General features: G+C 43.8%; 1 protein-coding gene across 1 annotated transcript; it reads right to left on the bottom strand.

The window, feature by feature from the left end:
• Positions 1–689: 689 nt before the first annotated feature.
• LOC308344508 (glutathione S-transferase A2) lies at positions 690–14,728 on the bottom strand. Its single transcript, XM_080806079.1, has 7 exons — positions 14,564–14,728; positions 7,870–7,974; positions 7,042–7,093; positions 5,750–5,882; positions 3,748–3,889; positions 2,130–2,261; positions 690–1,068 (listed from the first exon to the last, which is right to left on the bottom strand). The coding sequence occupies exons 2-7, from the start codon at positions 7,954–7,956 to the stop codon at positions 943–945; spliced, it is 672 nt and encodes a 223-aa protein (XP_080662205.1). The 5' UTR covers positions 7,957–7,974; positions 14,564–14,728; the 3' UTR covers positions 690–942.
• Positions 14,729–18,121: the final 3,393 nt, after the last annotated feature.

Below are 18,121 nucleotides of genomic sequence, written 5' to 3' on the forward strand. Positions count from 1 at the left end.
TACTTAAGGGATGCCTGGGTGGCTCAGTGGGTTAAAGCCTCTGTCTTCAGCTTGGGTCATGATCCCAGGGTTCTGGGATCGAGCCCCGCATCGGGCTCTCTGCTCGGTGGGGAGCCTGCTTCCCTTCCTCTCTCTCTCTGCCTACCTCTCTGCCTACTTGTGATCTCTGTCAAATAAATAAGTAAAATCTTTTTTAAAAAAAAGGATGAATACTTAAAAGATGTGATTTTATTATATGTACATAGGCTGGGAAAGCAGGCTATATGGCTGCACTTCAGTGACACCCTATTTTCCTTGGAACAAAATCCAAACTGCCCCCTCATGACAGACCATGAAGGACTCACAGATTCAAGCCAAGGTGTTCTGATTAGATTCATGCTCAGTTTGCTCTTGTGCCCTAGCATGAAGTTACAGAGTAAATTGTGTCCCCCAGGAAGGATAGGTTGAAGTCTTAACCTTGGGTACCTGTGAATGTGACTTTGCCTGGAAATAGGGTCTTTGCAGTTATAGCCAAGTTAAGATGACAAAGAAAGAAACCTTTTAGGTTGCGGATCAGAAATATAGCAAAATACAAAAGAGACTATTTTTGTGTAGTAAAATGTCCTATGAAAATTTCTACTTCACTCTTTTTGACAAGGTACATGATAGACAAAATGACCATTTTTTTACTAGATCAAAGAAAGAATCCATGAAATTTTTCTCCCTTTATTTATTTTTATGGCCAAGAGACATCGTAGGAGGTGATCATGATTTGATATTTGATCAAAACAAAATAAATTGTTTTGCAACTAAATCTGCATAATTTCTAATGAAATTACCACTAAGCTTTTGCAATCGGTAACCTAACCTCACAATAGCCGGGAATTACATGGAGGTAACACACTTCATGGCTAGAAAATCTCAGCAGGTGTGTCTTGTGTGGGTCAGGCATCCACTCCTGCTTCATTTCATCCTGAAAATCTTCTTGGCTTGTTCTAAACTCTTCTCATCAATGGGAGGTTTCCTCTGGCTGCCAGGCTGCAGAAACTTCTTCACCGTGGGGAGGTTGCTGATTCTGGTTTTCAGGGCCTGCAGTGCACAAGGGCAGAGCTTCAGAATGGAGCCAAAGCCCAACCCCATCATTAGCACAAGCCAGGGAACAGAGACCCTCCTGCGAGGACCAGCTGAGTCTCCTCCATCAGCGCCAGTGTGAGGCTGGGAACCACACCCAGAGAGACGTGAAGGTTGGAAGAAGAAAAGACAGCTCAATGCCATTTGCCCCAAAGACATCTTTCTTTCAGACTCATTTCAGTTTCAGGGCTTCCGTGTCTCCTTCCCTACACATAAATCCTGTGGATTCATCATCTAGTGCAACAGCCGGAAGAGGAATGTGTCTGTCAGGGAACGACACACATAAAGTCTCCTGACAGACAATGAAATGTATAGGAAAACTGCCCTGGAATGGAAGACAGAAAATGTAGAAAGGTAAACCACAAGATCGGTCAAAACCAGTCAGCCCACTGGGGCACCTGGGTGGCTCAGGTGGTTAAGCAACTGCCTTCGGCTCAGGTCATGATCCTGGAGTCCCAGGATCAAGTCCCACATCAGGCCCTCTGCTCATCAGGGAGCCGGCTTCTCCCTCTGCCCCTCGCCCCTTTCATGCTCTCTTTCTCAAATAAATAAAATCTTAAAAACAAAACAAAAAAAAAACAGTCAGCCCACTGAGAGAGGCACAGGGAGAGAGGGAGACTCTGCCGAGAGAAACATGATGTCTGCCATTAGGAGCAGGAGTGGAAGGAAGGAAGCAGAAGGAAGGAGAGCTCCTCCGGCAGACACACGAAGGAAAGAGAAGGACACACATGGATAAGGGAAACCCCAGAGAAAACAAGGACAGAAACCATAATGGAATGGGGATGGGAAGATAGATGCTGAGCTCTGGGTCCTTCTCCTGGTGAAGACAATCTACTCTTGGGGAAGCATCCACCTCAAATGGCCTTGGCATGACAAGATTCTGTGCCTCAATCAGCCCCTAGGAGCTCTGGAGGGCATTGTGGTACTGAGAAGAGGCAATTATGGGGCTTGAGTCCAAATGTCAGATCCTGAGGTGGGAGATGTGAGCCTTCCCTCCTGATAGCTGTGAGAGAGATCACCTTCAATAGAGGGAAGTTGGCTAGAAGGCTGGGGTCAATCTCTTCCACGTAGTAGAGAAGTTCAACCAGGTGAATGTCAGCCTTGCTCAGCCTGTTGCCAACAAGGTAGTCTTGTCCGTGGCTCTTTAACACCTGAAGGATTTGAAGAATCACACCATGAGCTCAGGCACAGTCAGGTTGGGCCCCTCTACTCCTCCCTGCTCTCCAACTCTACCTCCCCACCTCTGCTGCCTCACTGAGGGGGTGGGGGCTTCAGACCCTCCACATTGCCCCTGACTCAGTGGGACACTGGGTCTGGGCTGTTCTTTCCTTCAGCTGAAGCCCTGGCTAATGCCTCCATAAAGCACGTGTCCATTGTACATCTCTCAACTATTGCAATGTATGCAACTTTTCCGAATAAAATGTTGGGGAAATTCATGAAATGTATGAAAGTCTTCCAATAATATGCAAATGATAACATGAAGAGAAAACCCCATGGCACCACCAACTTCAGGAAATTTTGACAAATACCCTTTCAGACTATGTACACGTAAGGAACTATGGATAAATATCAGGCAAAGAATATAATAAAACTTCAAATGCTATATGGTAATAGACCATTTTCAGTTATCTTATCATAGGGCTCTGTGATTTCAAAGTACAGCTGTGCTCAAATGGGAAGACTGTTCAGGTCTTCGTCATGTGCATGTGCCCCAAACTCAGCACTACAAGGGTCAGGAGAGAGAGTATTTCTTGATTACTATGAATTCTTTCCTCCTTGAATAGGGCCAACACACAAGCACTGACTTAACATTGGTTCAGTGACTGACAGAATGATCTAATGCCTTATAAAGATGACTGTGTCTGTGTTAACCCTTTCATTCTATGGATGGACCCCTGTATCTCCTGCAATCATTTTTTTTTTTTTTTGGCCCATAGTTTTTATTTAGCCCAATTTCAGGTACTTTTGATCCTGAAATATTCTCCTCTTACCTCCCAGGAAAAACATAACACACATACTATGCAGAGTGATGGAACCTTATTTCCTTAGTTTGCATGACTTTCCTCTCAAGTCTGAGAACCATGTCTTCAAGTATGTCAACTAGTTTTTCCTTAACATCCCTCCATCTGTCTGCTCTTCTCTGCCCCACTGCCCCCATCTCTTTCCAGATACATCTCACCCATCCATCCCTGAAACACTACCATATTCTCCTGAAGGGCTACTAGCCTCATGTCTCCCTACCATGTTGCCAGAGTCTCTCCTGACCCACTGCCGTCATTGTGCTGCTCTTGGATCAAAGTCCCTGCATGGTGCTCTACAAGATCTATTTCAACGTCCAGTGTGGCTCTCAGAGCCTTCGACAGCCCGAGCTACTGACTATGACCGTGGAGGTCTGCTGAAGAGAGAATTCTAGATCGGGTCCTGGTTAGTGGAAGTCTTGCTGGAAAATCAAGATTTGGGTACAACTGGTACAATTCTTCCTCACCGTCGGTTTTTATAAAAAGCCTTGAGAGTCAGGGTGCTGCATTACTGTTTGCTCTCTGGAAGTGAAGGTCAATGCCTAAGGAATGCCAGTCAGGTCCTAGCTTTCCTTGTCCTCTAAGTCCAGTGCCCCAAAGTGCTCAACAGTCCACTTACTTTTTCAAACACAGGGAAATAACGATCTGTTGTTCTCTCTTTGATCAGGGCAATCTTGGCCTCCTTTTGATCAGGTGGGCATAGAGGCAAAACAATGATCATTTCACTCAAATCGGCTATACCTTCTGTGTACATATCTATCCTGAAAGACAAAGTGACCAAGTTGTTGAACGTCTTCTGTCTTGATTTTATAGTTGAAAAACACACAAGAGTAGGCATCAGGAGTTCAGTTCCCACTGGATGCATTTTCATACGCCACCCATTCAGCTCGGGTTTTTACTTGATTTGAACATCTCATTCTAGAACAAACCACTGACGTAGATACATGGCTAAAATTTTCATTATATACATGACCAAAGAGGGGGAACAGAGAGCTTTGGTGACTTGTCCAGATCCCAGAGAAACTGGTGCAATCTCTCATGGACCCACAGGGACCATACCTGGGGTTTGCCATATCTGCTGTGATTTGTTCTGGGCACAAAGGTAATGTGACTCGTGTGCCTAAGATGTGCCACCTAAGTGATCTCTTGATAGAATCCCTGGCACAAACGTCTCAGTCACGTCCCTTTCCTGTCTTGTCCTAGTACCCCACCCAGGCCCATTTATGTGCCCAATATCAGCAAGTTTTCCAATTAATTCCCATAACCCTGTCCACATACAGTTCTCCAACTCTGGCCTTGTTTGCATTTCTCAAGTCTTCACCTAAAATAGCTCCTAAAAGGGTGAAATTCTTTGGACATTCCAACCAGTACATATTCCAGGAGATTTGGTTTTATTGTTCCCAACTGGGCTTCCTATTAAGAGTTTTTTTTAAATAAAATCTTTATTAACACTTAATTCACATACCATAATGTATACACTTCTCAAGTGTACAAGTTTTTTTTTTTATAGTGAAGATACACAATTCTGTACCATCACCATTCTAATTACAGAATATTTTCATATTCCCAAAAGAAATGCTATATGCTTTGGTAGCCATTCCAATTTCTTCTCTCCTCCAGCCCCTGGCAACCACTAAACTACTTTGTTTCTATGGATTTGAGTGTTGTGGATATTTCATACAAATAGAGTCATACCATAGGTGCCTTTGTGTCTGGTGTATGTAACATGATGTTTATAAGGTTCCTCCATGTAGTAAGTACCATGCATCAATAATTCATTCTTTTTCATGACCCAATAATATTCCATTGATGGATAGGCCAATCTTCCAACCACTAATCAGGTGATGCACATTTGCAACATTTCACTGTTTGAACAGTAAGAACAACACTGCTGCAAACATTCGTGCACAAGTTCCAGGGTAGATGGATTTTCAATTATCTTGTTTGTATAACTACCAATGGAGTTGCTGGCATATGGTCAATCTATGTTTAACTTTTTGAGTGACTGTTAACAGAGCCTTCTGGGATTTAAATTTCAATCATGTGGCCCCATCACAACAGAGAAGAGAACCCACAGATATGGTTGTATTGGCTAAAATCTGGCTGTTTTAGTCCCATGTCAAAATGCTCAAGATAACCCTAGCAGCTTAAGAACTAGGCTCCATTCACGCTTATCAAGTAGATGGTAAGTGAAGTTCTTGCTCAGCATTCTTGTAATTTATGAACCTTCAGGATCCTTCTGTTCCCTGCCTTATCTGCTAGATACTCAGACACTTTGTCCTTTGTCTCTACTTGTTGGCTGGTATCCAGCTCCGAAAGGCCTGAGTACCTGGTAATGAGCCCGCCATCTTTCTGGCTTCATAGTTCATCAAATTAGGGAAACTCTGTCCCCATATGTGCTCTATGCATGGACTGCTTCCTTTTCTGTAACCCCACTTGGTGAATTCACTCCAAGTAGAATCCTTTATCCTCACAGATCTCGGTGGTGTCAGACCTCAATCTATACCACCAAGTCCTGTGCTCCTTCTGGCCATAATCTCCCCAACACAGTCCTGCTTACCCAAGAAAGAACCCAGATTTTCACATTAATTGTTCATGAAAGAACAGAAAAAATACCGTACAGGGCTCTCTCCTTTATGTCTTTCCCATAGAGGTTGTATTTGGTGGCAATGTAGTTGAGAATGGCCCTGGTCTGCACCATCTTCATTCCATCAATTTCCACCATTGGCACTTGCTGGAACATCAGATGTCCATCTTTTGAAAGAAGAAAAGAAGAAGCAGAGTGAAATTTTTTTATTGGATCATACTCTTTTTATCATGAAAAGGAAAAAAACATTCATTGCCATGACCTAAGACACAAAAGGAAACAAAAAAGTATTGCCTGGTCACATTTCAACAAAACAGCACTTTGTTCTCAGCTTCCTCTAGTCCTCTTTGTTCCCAGTCTGCCTCTTCCTTTTCACCTATTATTTCATTTATCTTTTTCTTTCCCATGCAGATACATGGTAGGGTCCTGGAGTTTTTGCAGCTGATTTACTTTCATGGATGTGCTAGGAAATTTTGAGAGAAGCTACAACAGTGACACCACCACCTGTCTTACAAATGAGAACTCTCTTAGAGCTTATGCCATTAAGGCCAATTCTTTTTTTTTTTTTTAAAGATTTTTATTTATTTATTCGACAGACAAAGATCACAAGTAGGCAGAGAGGCAGGCAGAGAGAGGAGGAAGCAGGCTTCCTGCGGAGCAGAGAGCCCGATGTGGGGCTCGATCCCAGGACCCTGGAATCATGACCGGAGCCAAAAGCAGAGGCTTCAACCCACTGAGCCACCCAGGCGCCCCACATTAAGGCCAATTCTAAAGAGATTTCTATGTAGAGTGTTTTAGGTGTTCTTCCAACTCTCCCACTGGTCGGTGTGTGCCTGGCTTTCCCAAGTCCGCTGATGTTCATCTCCCTTTTCCTACTGTCACCTGGCCTTTCAACAATGCAACACCCTCTCATTTTCTGAGACTATAATATTGCTGGTAGGACCTTGTCAACCCCACCAGAGAAAAGAACTCAAAGCAACTGCTAGCTTATTTCTACTTTTTCACTCTACTGCATGTGTTCAAGGGTCCTTGGATGGGCAGATTGTGTGGACTACTGAACTGACCCAACTCACTTGGGGGGCAGAAAAGCTGGAGAGAGCAGAGAGAGGCCATTCGCAGGGCAGGGGGCATGATTCCATTAGCAAATACTCAGAGTTCAAGCCCTTCCTAGCCCTGAGTGAGATGAAAGACTGGCCCAAGGAGCCCCACCTCTTACATTGGGGCCACTTTTCTTCCCTCCCAACACACTCACGCATAGGTGTTAAAACCTCAGCTTCTGACTTCTACCTGATACCCTCATCCCAGGAATTAGATACTTGGTCTTACCATTCCTTAACTTATCCCAGTCTTCTGGAGTTTCAATAAATATCTCTTCAAACTGGAAAGCAGAAACAGTGAATTAGCACATCTATAATAGCAACAATTCTTCCTTAAAATCATCTAAGATCAAGGTTCATGTTTCTAATTGTTGCACACAAGTCATAAATGGTATTCTGTAGTTCACTTAAATCCAAATCCAAATAAGGTCTACACATTGTGTTTAGTTTCCTTAGGTTATTTTAGTTGTTTATATTCTTTAATGAGAAGAAATTTTAATAATATATTAGGACAAATCTGTTCATCTCTCTATTTTTTTTAAAGATTGCATTTATTTATTTGAGAGAGAGAGAAAGCATGAGCAAGGGGAGGGGCAGAGGGATAGGGAGAAGCAGACTCCCCGCTGAGCAGGGAGCCCCATGCAGGGTTCCATTCCAGGACCTGAGAACATGACCTGAGCCAAAGGCAGACCCTTAACTGACTGAGCCACCCAAGCGCCCCAAATATGTTCATCTCTTAATGGTTGACAATTTTTTTCTTTTTTTTTTTAGAGAGAGAGAACAGGAACATGGGGGGGTGGGGTGGCGACTGAAGGAGAGAGAGAGAGAATCCTAAGTGACTCCATGCCCAGTACAGAGCCCAGTGTGGGACTCAGTCTCCCAACCCTGAGATCGTGACCTGAGCTGATATCAAGAGTCAGAGATTCAGCTGACAAATTTTTTTAATGCAAAACTCTTCACAGGTCATTGTAAGAAAATTCTCTTAACTTATGCAAGAAAAGTACTTTGATAGAGTCAATTTTAGATCCAACTTAAGATGACAAGACTCAGATCTAACCTCTACTCCTGCTGCAGCCAAGAGCCACCGGATGGATTCCATTCGGCCTCGTCCATTGAAGTAGTGAAGCTTGGGCTTCCCTGCCATGGTGGTCTCCAAAGTTCTCTAAACATGAATGAAAGAACAAACGAATGAATGGATTAACAAATGAATAATACCACAGAAGCAAAAATGTACTTTCTGGTGTATGGCCAAATAGTACCAACAATGTGGAGGGAGTATCTGCTTTCCTCATGGCAGAGTTGGAAGAGTCCTTAGAATGTTTTTCATGGCCTAAGTTCTCCTCCATCAGTAGCCAACCCTGGGAAATTGTTCCAAACCATGCTCATACCTCCACTGGGTAAAATTTGATTGTCTTAGCAGGCTAATAGGGAGAGTGTACAATAAGGATACAAGTATGGGCATTGGAAAAGGGGGAAAGGATTAGAGAAGTGATATTTATTGAAAATCTCCTAATGATCATGACCCAAGGCTAGTCCCTTTGGATATATTATATCTTTAATCTTCATAACAGCCCCATGGAACTGGTTGTTATCATGCCCATATCAGTTAATGAGAACAAGGCTCAAAGGTGAAAAGTGTCTATAGTCATTCTGTAGTTAGTGATGGACATGAAAATCCACACCTAGGACTGAAAAGAGAGGATAGAGCTGGGACCCTGGGAGCCTGTAGGGTGCACTGAAACCAGAGGACTTCCCTGACAAGAAGGGGAAGGAGAGGCAGAGTCAGGCCTCCACTCCTTGGCTCTTATACTGCTTTTGTTTAAAGGGCTGAGGCTCAACTCTAGCTCAAAAGACCTTAGTTCTTTTCACAGACACAGGAGGCTAATTCCCTTCCTTTGTTTGGAATTCTACATTCTAACTTTACTTGGTGGCACTTTATAATCTGGAAAAGGGGATGTTACTGCATTAGCCTTACAGTAAATGGAACAGAACTCACATTTCTTCAGTGCCTGTCATACAAGGGGTATTCTTAGCTATTTGCCTTTATTTCATCCTACAAAAATTGCCTGAGGTGGGTTCTGCTATTACTGTCTTTTTAAAGTTGATGATACTGAGGTTTCTAGAGTAACTTGCCCCAAGTAGGTGGTAGCATTGGGATTCAAACCCACTTCCATTCAAAACCAAAGACTTTATTTTCTATATTGGTGTTTTAAAAATATGCATCCTTTAGTGGATTGTGAAGTCCAACAATTTCTACAGTGAAGTAGAAAATAGAAAATATCTGAGTGTATTTTATGTAGAAACGGAAACATTTTAGCTTCAAATATGTGTTTATTGTGGCTATGAGCATGTACATGAGGGCACACTCTTTTGATCTGTACAATGGTAAGGGATACTTTGGTTCTGCCTGATCAGTGAAGTTTGAAAGTCCTTGGTCCATCCCAGCCTGCATGAGAAGTGAACATAGCAGGGAACCAGACAATGAAACCCAATGGCTCAAACAATGGATGTTCTATCATGGATGTGAATGGAAACACACAGGACTCATTAAAATCAGGAGTCCTAAAGCCAGGTCTTAAAAAGGAACAGGTGCGTGTTCTGTGCAAATCCTAGGCTCTGTTTACAAAACATTAAGATTCTCTTGCAAAATTTTGTTGCGGAGTTTGGGACAAAAAGATACTTCTCTTTACCCAGTGTGAGGTGGGAAACAAAGGCAGAAGGAAATGTAGATAATATTAAATGTCCTTATAATCTGCAGCCCACTGACTAATACTTGAGATGGTCAGAATGTAACATTCTTCCAGGAAACTCCCAGCAGGCTTAAGAATAATGGCTTTACTACAGGGAACAACCACCTTAGCTTCAAAATAGCAAGTGTCTTCTTTAGCATATGAAGTTCCTTTTGGAACTTCCCTTATCTTTACTTACCCCAACCCCAAAGTATATAATCAGTTGCTCCACTCAGTCCTGGGCAGCATACTTATCCATGGGTCCTGCCCCTGTTCTTTAATAAAACCACCTTTTTTGCACCGAAAAGTTCTGAAGGATTCCTTCTTGGCCATCAGCTCCAGGCCCCCACGACACTACACCAAAAAACTACCTCAAATGGATACATCTCAGAAAAAGTGTGTGTGACTTGAATTTTAGATATCAGAGTGCTTTCAATGCCCACATTTTTCATGTAGCACTCAATAATTCTAACCTTTAGGAAGCAAAGAACTGTTGGGGTGCCTGGGTGGCTCAGTCGATTAAGCGTCTGCCTACGGCTCAGGTCGTGATCCCAAGGTCCTCCTCCGTGGGAAATCTGCTTCTCCCTCCCTCTCTGCCCTCTGCCCCTGACTTTCTCAAATAAATAAACAAAATCTCTTAAAAAAAAAAAAAGGTAAGTAAAGAACTGTTTGGAAACATAATTATCAAGTCATCTGTCTTGTAATTGGAGATTTTGTTTATTGTACTTTCTTATCATGAGGACTGGGGGTGCTATGACTCAGCGGGATGCAAAGGAGAATGAGGCTTGTACTGAGTGTGTTTTGAACCACTGGTCACAGAATTGTGATAAAAGGTCTTACACCACCTTACCCACTGACTGAGGGTCAGGATACAAAAGGAAACAATGTTTACTTTATATAATATTTGATCAGAAGGCTCCCCAGATAAGCAACTTTGTTCCCCTCTTGAATGGGAGGTCTCCAGAGGCCTGATCAAGACTGGGGCAAAGGTTGTCACAGAACTTTGCCTGATCAGCAGAAAAGGAGATCTGGAGAGACTCGATGATTGGCCATAGAGACACACACACATGTTCCTGATGGGCCCTCGGTATTTGGCGAGTGTGACCACCACCCCCCCCCCCCGCCCCAGGACAACCCTGGGAAACAGCTTCAAATACCCTATCTTAAAGATGAGCAAATTGAAGTACAAAGAGACAAAGCAGCTTTCTTCAACTCATAGGTTGTACGAGCATTGGCTTAGTCCGAACTCATCTGACTTCAGGTTCTGGGCTTCTAAAACCATGAAACACTTTGACAGCTTCCGTGCTTCTCCTGGAGATCCTTGTTGATTTGTTCCCATTCAGAGCCCATTATCCAACTACCAGGTGAAGGAGGCAGAGGGGGAAACATGGAATTCGCAAGCTCCTTTTTTGTTAGCTGATTTACAGGGGCTTGAAAAGAAGAATATTGATAAAACACACCTTGCTTTATTTTGACACCCTGAAGAACCAGGAGTACAAGGAGCACTACATAAGTATATTTTACCTTAATAAAAAAGTAGGCTTAGGGGCCCCTGGGTGGCTCAGTGGGTTAAAGCCTCTGCCTTCGGCTCAGGTCATGATCCCAGGGTTCTGGGATCAAGCCCTGCATCGGGCTTCCCTCTCTCTCTCTCTCTCTCTCTCTCTCTCTGCCTGCCTCTCTGCCTACTTGTGTTCTCTGTCAAATAAATAAATAAAATCTTTTTTTTTTTTTTAAAGTAGGCTTATATTCCTCGAATGGAGAATATCCCACGATAATTCCAGTAGTACATGAAAAGAGTTATGTCTCTGGATGTGGTCCTAATCACAGTGTGTGGATCAGAGAAAGAGAAGGGACCTTGGAGACAAAAGCCAGCTCCTCTCTTCTGGTACATAAACTCAGCCAGGTTGTTAAATCCCCGCCCATCATTTTCTCTTCTAGAAACAGTGACAGTTACATTTACTCTTAAAGGCTGTTGAGAAAGTTAAGTGAGATCATGTACCTAAAACTCAAAATAGGGATCAGAAAATGCAAGTTCCCTCCCGCTCCCTGTTCCTGGACAGAGGTGGATCTCTGGGCTCATTGGGTAGCACACATCTTTCTTCTGTCTCTCTGTCCGTCTGTCTCATCTCTCTGCCTATTTACCCACAACCGTGTGTGCATCTACCTAGCTCTTGATCCATAGTGCTCCAGTAGGAATCAGATGTTACATATATCCAGACGTTGTTTCACAGAGTCATACAATCATTTATCTTGCTTGTGTGGAAAGACCGGTGGTATGGACTGTGTGCTAACCTGTATTGCAGGACCTCTGACGAAGATTCAGGGAGGTCTGGCGCATCATTAAACACAGCCTTTCGTAGCCTTGAGACATCAGCAGATTTCTGGTTCGGCCCACCTGCCGCATGTACCCAGCAGTGTCTCTCACCTCTGGCCCGACCTCCTGCCACCGGCTGCCTGATCCAGGCACTCTGGAGTTTTTCCAGTCTCCAGGCTCCCCTGTGCGGGTTCCAGCACCATGAGTGTAATTGCTGGTCACTGCACAAGAGCAGGGTCTCACTGTCCACACTTGCTGAAAACGATCTCTTCTCTCTGACATCCTGTTCCTTACCTGGTAACTGACATTTAACTGACCCTTCTCCGACTTCTTGGTTCTGGCTGACGTGTCCTATACTCCCTGCTCTCAAAAAGTCTCCTTCCAACTTGCTCAACTAGCGCCGTCATCGGGCACACTCCCGCATTAAGAAACCATGGCTGCGCGGCAACAAGGTAGGAGCCTGATCTGTTTCCTGCCCGGAAAGGTTTGTAGACAACAGGCAGCTCACAGAGCACCCAGTGGTGACTCCAGTGTCATCGGTTCCTACCCCTAAATCATGGCCAAGCAAGTCACAGCAAGGCCAAGGCTGCCAGGCTGTAAGCTGAGCATGCTGTGCCTTCTGTCCAGGCAGGATCCCGCCCCCCGGGGCAGCATAGTATCCTCAAACCCGTGCCTCTTCCACCCCCACTCCTCTGCCTCCCTTCATATTGGGATCACGCCACACCCTTGTCAACCCTGCTCTCATTAGCATCTCGCTGAGTGCTTTTCCTCCTTGGCATCTCAGCATCTTCTGCCGGGGATTTCTGGATTGTCACAGTGATGTCACCGAACCTCTAGTCCCTGCCTGTACAAAACCCGTCTTCCTCCACGGATATTAACACTTCCGGCAGGACTTTGTGGACTCTTCCGGTCTGACTCCAGTGACTCGTGCATTCTAGCTAGGTGAATTTCTGTGCCTTTTAAAAATGAAAGATATGCTCTGCTGACCACCTAGTCTTCCCATCAGGACTTCTTGCATTTGGGAGTTTGAGAAGTCCCATAAGCCAGTGATTCTTCAATGGGGGTGATTTGGCTCGCCTGCACCCTGAAGGCCATCTGGCAATGTCTGGAAGCATGGCTGGTTGTCAAAACCAGAAGGGAGGGTCTTACAGCATCAACTGGGTAGAGATCAGAGATGTTTCTGATGTGGCATGAAGCCATGCTTGATGTGCCTCTGAATGCTTTTTATCTACTACTAGTCATTCTGCATTTTATCTGCCTAGTTTTCATTGACCATGTTATCCTAGCAGACACAGTGGTTGGATATTTAGTTGGAGATAGCTTACGGCTGACTGTGGTTAGCTGCTGTATCTATGCAGTCTTTCCAGGATAGAGCTCATGCCATTCGGGAAAATACAGGCATGCTCCTCTTACCCACTGGGACTTACTCTTCTCCTCGGGCTGTCCATCACTCCACTAGGTTGGAACCTCACCCCTGCACTGTGCTCTTTCTACAAGTACTGAGTGAAATGCAAAGACACTATGAGAATCTAAACTGTGTCAACAGTATTCATGAAGTGACCATTTCTTATAAAACTTGTAAATGAACTATCGCTGTAGATATTTTAAAGGTGCAAAGTTTCCAAATTCGAGGAAATATGTATGTTAAGACTATTGTCAAGTACATTCTTTAAAACAAATTAAATGTACATGTCTATAATACACATTTTTTTAACTGAACAATAAAAGGACGATTAGTGGGACAGCTCCTCACAGCAGTGAATAAACCAGCCTAAACTGTCAATAGTACCAAGGTTGGGAAACCTTGCTCCAGCCCTGCTCTTGGTTGCCATGAGTTGGTTGAACCCTAGAGAGACAATGGGCCTCACCAGCTAGCTAGTCAGAGCCGAGACTTGGAATCTAGTTCTGCTGACATTCAGACTAATTTTTTTCTCTTATGACAAATCGTAATTTTCATAGGCTATATAACATTGCAGTATCATAATTTACAACCGTTGTGTGTTGACTACAATAGTTCTCCTTATCTGCGTGGCTATGTCCCAAGACCCCCAGGGGTTGCCTGAAACCAGGAAAGTACCAAACCCTACATATACTACGTTTTTGCCTATACCTACCTATGATGAGGTTTAATTCCTAAATTAGGCATGGTAGGAGGTTAACAACAATGACTAGTAACAAAATAGAACAATTATAATGATATGCTGTAATAAAACTGATGTACATTTGTAATTTATGAATGTTTTTCTTTCTGGAATTTTCCACTTAATATTTTCAGGCTGTGGTTAGTTACCATGAGTAACTGATAAGCACAGTAAGCAAAACCACACATGGGGGGGGGGCACTGTTCTTATAGAGAAAGTAAGGCTGCCACAAACACCTCTAGTCTCTCTTGCACTGGTCATATTCTTGGACTGCCAAAATGGTTTCGTTCTTTTTTCCCCTTATATCATGAATATCTTTCTATCGAAATTCTCATGCCCTAGTTTTCGAATCTCTGAATTCATTTTTATATTTTTTTAAAGATGTATCCAACAACAATTGAATAAACAACTCTTGAACTATCCCCTAAACACACCAAGAAGGCACAATGTTGAGTATAAAACAGACTTTTCCTTGTGCTAAGGACACATTTTAAAGTAGTTTTCTGATAATCTAGAGATGAGGGTGTGAGGCAACATCGTCGGAAGCTGTAGGAAAGCGGTACTTACCTTACTGAAGTGTCTCTCCCAGGAGGCGCAGCAGCTCCATGCCAATCCCTCACGCGTTTATAAGCTCTTTGACAGCAGGTAACGCCTCCTCTCGGATGAGGGTAGAGTTCAGTGAGAGAGAAGTCACTCCCACAATGCTCCAGGTCTTGGCGCCCATGTTAGATTAGAAAGAAATGACAAGTCATCCTCTTATGAAACAACTGGTTAATATGTTCCTTTTCAAGGTTGGCAATTAAAAGATTAAACAAACAATTTCAGACTGATCGGACTCTCTCTGCCAGTTTTGGAAGAAACTGACTGTGAGGTTTCCATGAACTGGATGCCAGGACCAAACAGATGAAAAACCATTACTGTAAAATGCTATACCCTAAAACACATGTCCACTGTACATGTCTTTCAACTATTCCGACGTAGGTAACTTTTCCAAATAAAATGTTGGGGAAGTTCATGAAATGTATGAAAGTCTTCCAATAATATGCAAATGATAACATGAAGAGAAAACCCCATGGCACCACCAACTTCAGGAAATTTTGACAAATACCCTTTCAGTCTATGTACACGTAAGGAACTATGGATAAATATCAGGCAAAGAATATAATAAAACGTCAAATGCTATATGGTAATAGACCGTTTTCAGTTATCTTATCATAGGGCTCTGTGATTTCAAAGTACAGCTGTGCTCTAATGGGAAGACTGTTCAGGTCTTCGTCATGTGCATGTGCCCCAAACTCAGCACTACAAGGGTCAGGAGAGAGAGTATTTCTTGATTACTATGAATTCTTTCCTCCTTGAATAGGGCCAACACACAAGCACTGACTTAACATTGGTTCAGTGACTGACAGAATGATCTAATGCCTTATAAAGATGGCTGTGTCTGTGTTAACCCTTTCATTCTATGGATGGACCCCTGTATCTCCTGCAATCATTTTTTTTTTTTTTTGGCCCATAGTTTTTATTTAGCCCAATTTCAGGTACTTTTGATACTGAAATATTCTCCTCTTACCTCCCAGGAAAAACATAACACACATACTATGCAGAGTGATGGAACCTTATTTCCTTAGTTTGCATGACTTTCCTCTCAAGTCTGAGAACCATGTCTTCAAGTATGTCAACTAGTTTTTCCTTAACATCCCTCCATCTGTCTGCTCTTCTCTGACCCACTGCCCCCATCTCTGTCCAGATACATCTCATCCATCCATCCCTGAAACACTACCATATTCTCCTGAAGGACTACTGGCCTCATGTCTCCCTACCATGTTGCCAGAGTCTCTCCTGACCCACTGCCGTCATTGTGCTGCTCTTGGATCAAAGTCCCTGCATATGCTCTGCAAGATCTATTCCAACCTCCCATGTGGCTCTCAGAGCCTTCGACAGCCCGAGCTGTTGACTATGACCATGGAGGTCTGCTGAAGAGAGAATTCTAGATCGGGTCCTGGTTAGTGGAAGTCTTGCTGGAAAATCAAGATTTGGGTACAACTGGTACAATTCTTCCTCACCGTCGGTTTTTATAAAATGCCTTGAGAGTCAGGGTGCTGCATTACTGTTAGCTCACGGGAAGCGACGGTCAATGCCTAAGGAATGCCAGTCAGGTATTAGCTTTCCTCGTCCTTTCCCGAGCCTTCTTCTCTAGACACTCAGATGTTTTGCATTTGGCTCTAGCTATTGGGTGTACCCAGCTCCTCAAGGCCTGAGTCCCTGGAGTCATGTTTCCACTATGCTCCTGGCTTCGTAGTTCATCCGTTTGGGGAAACTCTGTCAGTGTACTATATCCATAGATTGTACCCCCTTATATAATCATACTCACTTGAATCCACTCCATGTTTACTATTTCTCACCCTCATAGGTCTCTGCTGTGCTGGACCTCTATTATAACACCAAGACCTACACTGCTATTGGCCATGAAACCTGTGAGTACAGACCTGCTCACTCAGGGAAGAAACTAGATTGCTCCTTTTAATTGTTGATGAAAGCACAGAAAACGTACCACACAGGGCTCTCTCCTTTAGGTCTCTCCCGTAGAGGTCATATCTAGGGGCCATGTAGTTAAAAATGGCTCTGGTCTGTACCGGCTTCATTTCACTGATGTCCACCATTGGAACTTGCTGGAACATCAGACTTCTGTCTCTTGAAAAAAGAGAAGGAGCAGAATAAAATGCTTTCGGGGTTATACCCTTCTCAGATGGAAAACATAGTTGAGATGCCAGGGATAAAAAAAAAAAAATGAAACTAGAATCACCTGGTAACATTTTAGCAGAATGGCATTTAGGTCCCCAGGAGCCTTGTTTTTCCGAGCAATCACTCTTTCACTTTCTAGCCGCCGTGTCATGCATCTATCCAGTATGTATCCATGGGTACCCGCTCAAGGACCTACCCAGGTACATGAGCAGTTCCTTATAATTTTGTGTCAATTCATTTATAAAATCATGGAGACTTTGAGAAGATGTTGGAAGAGACTTCAACAAGGCTGCCAACCAGGTGCCATTCCAAATGGGAAATTCCAAAGGAAGTGCGTAACAAGCATTCCGGCTGGTCTGAAGGGCTAGCTTGCGTCCAGCTAACGCTCCCGACTCGCTGACGTAAGTCCCTGGATCCTTAGCAGACAGACCACTGGCCTTGAAGAGGAAGCGACCAGAACTTTCCCGGGATGCAGAGAGGCCAGTAAGTCTGTTTGAAGCCGCCTCGGCTTTCTGATCAACCTAGCAATTTTTTTTAGCCAGATGCTCTTCTCTTTTTTAGGTCACACAAATGGTTTTAGGAACCTCCCTTTGTGTATCTGTAGACTTTGCCCTCATTTGCAGAAGGAACAGTTACTGTTGCACCTCACGAAACAGGAACCCGACCCTCTCGCACAACCCTGAGCGCCGAGATAACGTTTGTATCGTGGAAGCTGCATGCGATCAAGGAATGTGGCAGGTCTCCTCACTGCCTCCTCACTCCCTCCTCACTCCCTCCTCACTCCCTCCTCACTGCCTCCTCACTGCCTCCTCACTCCCTCCTCACTCCCTCCTCACTGCCTCCTCACTCCCTCCTCACTCCCTCCTCACTGCCTCCTCACTCCCTCCTCACTCCCTCCTCACTCCCTCCTCACTCCCTCCTCACTCCCTTTACTGATTAACTGCCCTACACTCCTTTAAAAAGCCCTTTAGAAACCTCTGAGTTGGTGGCTGGCCAGGTGGCTGGCCTTCTGATGACAGCTCATAGCCCTCTCCATTCAAAACCTGTCTCCTGAGTATGGGCCTTTCAGATGACAGGCAGCCAAACTTCGGGCCGGTAGCAAGTCTCACGGTGTTCATGGCAATTAAGGAAGGTTTTGAGAGACATTTCTATTTATGTAGGGGTCCCTTTCCCTGCTGTCCAGTTTATACTTACTGCTATGTATATGTTGTAAGCATAAGAACTGTTTTGAAAATAACCACAATGATACACCTAAAATTATACCTAGAAATCAACAATAATTCTTTAACACCATCTAATATGCAAGCAAATACCAAGTTTCCGATGTTTATATGTGTCAGACGTATTTATAATTTGTTGAAATACAAATCCACAGGAGGTCCA

This window comes from Martes martes (genome assembly GCF_963455335.1).
Source record: "Martes martes genome assembly, chromosome: 6".
Taxonomy (NCBI): domain Eukaryota; kingdom Metazoa; phylum Chordata; class Mammalia; order Carnivora; family Mustelidae; genus Martes; species Martes martes.

What these genes read in the sequence shown, in the direction of transcription:
- LOC308344508 (XM_080806079.1), bottom strand. Translation starts at nt 7,956, where the DNA reads ATGGCAGGGAAGCCCAAGCTTCACTACTTCAATGGACGAGGCCGAATG. An exon ending in TGGCTGCAGCAGGAGTAGAG is followed by an intron (nt 7,094 to 7,869) that starts GTTAGATCTGAG and finishes TCTGCTTTCCAG; the next exon opens with TTTGAAGAGATATTTATTGA. An exon ending in ATTTCCCTGTGTTTGAAAAA is followed by an intron (nt 2,262 to 3,747) that starts GTAAGTGGACTG and finishes CAAATCCTTCAG; the next exon opens with GTGTTAAAGAGCCACGGACA.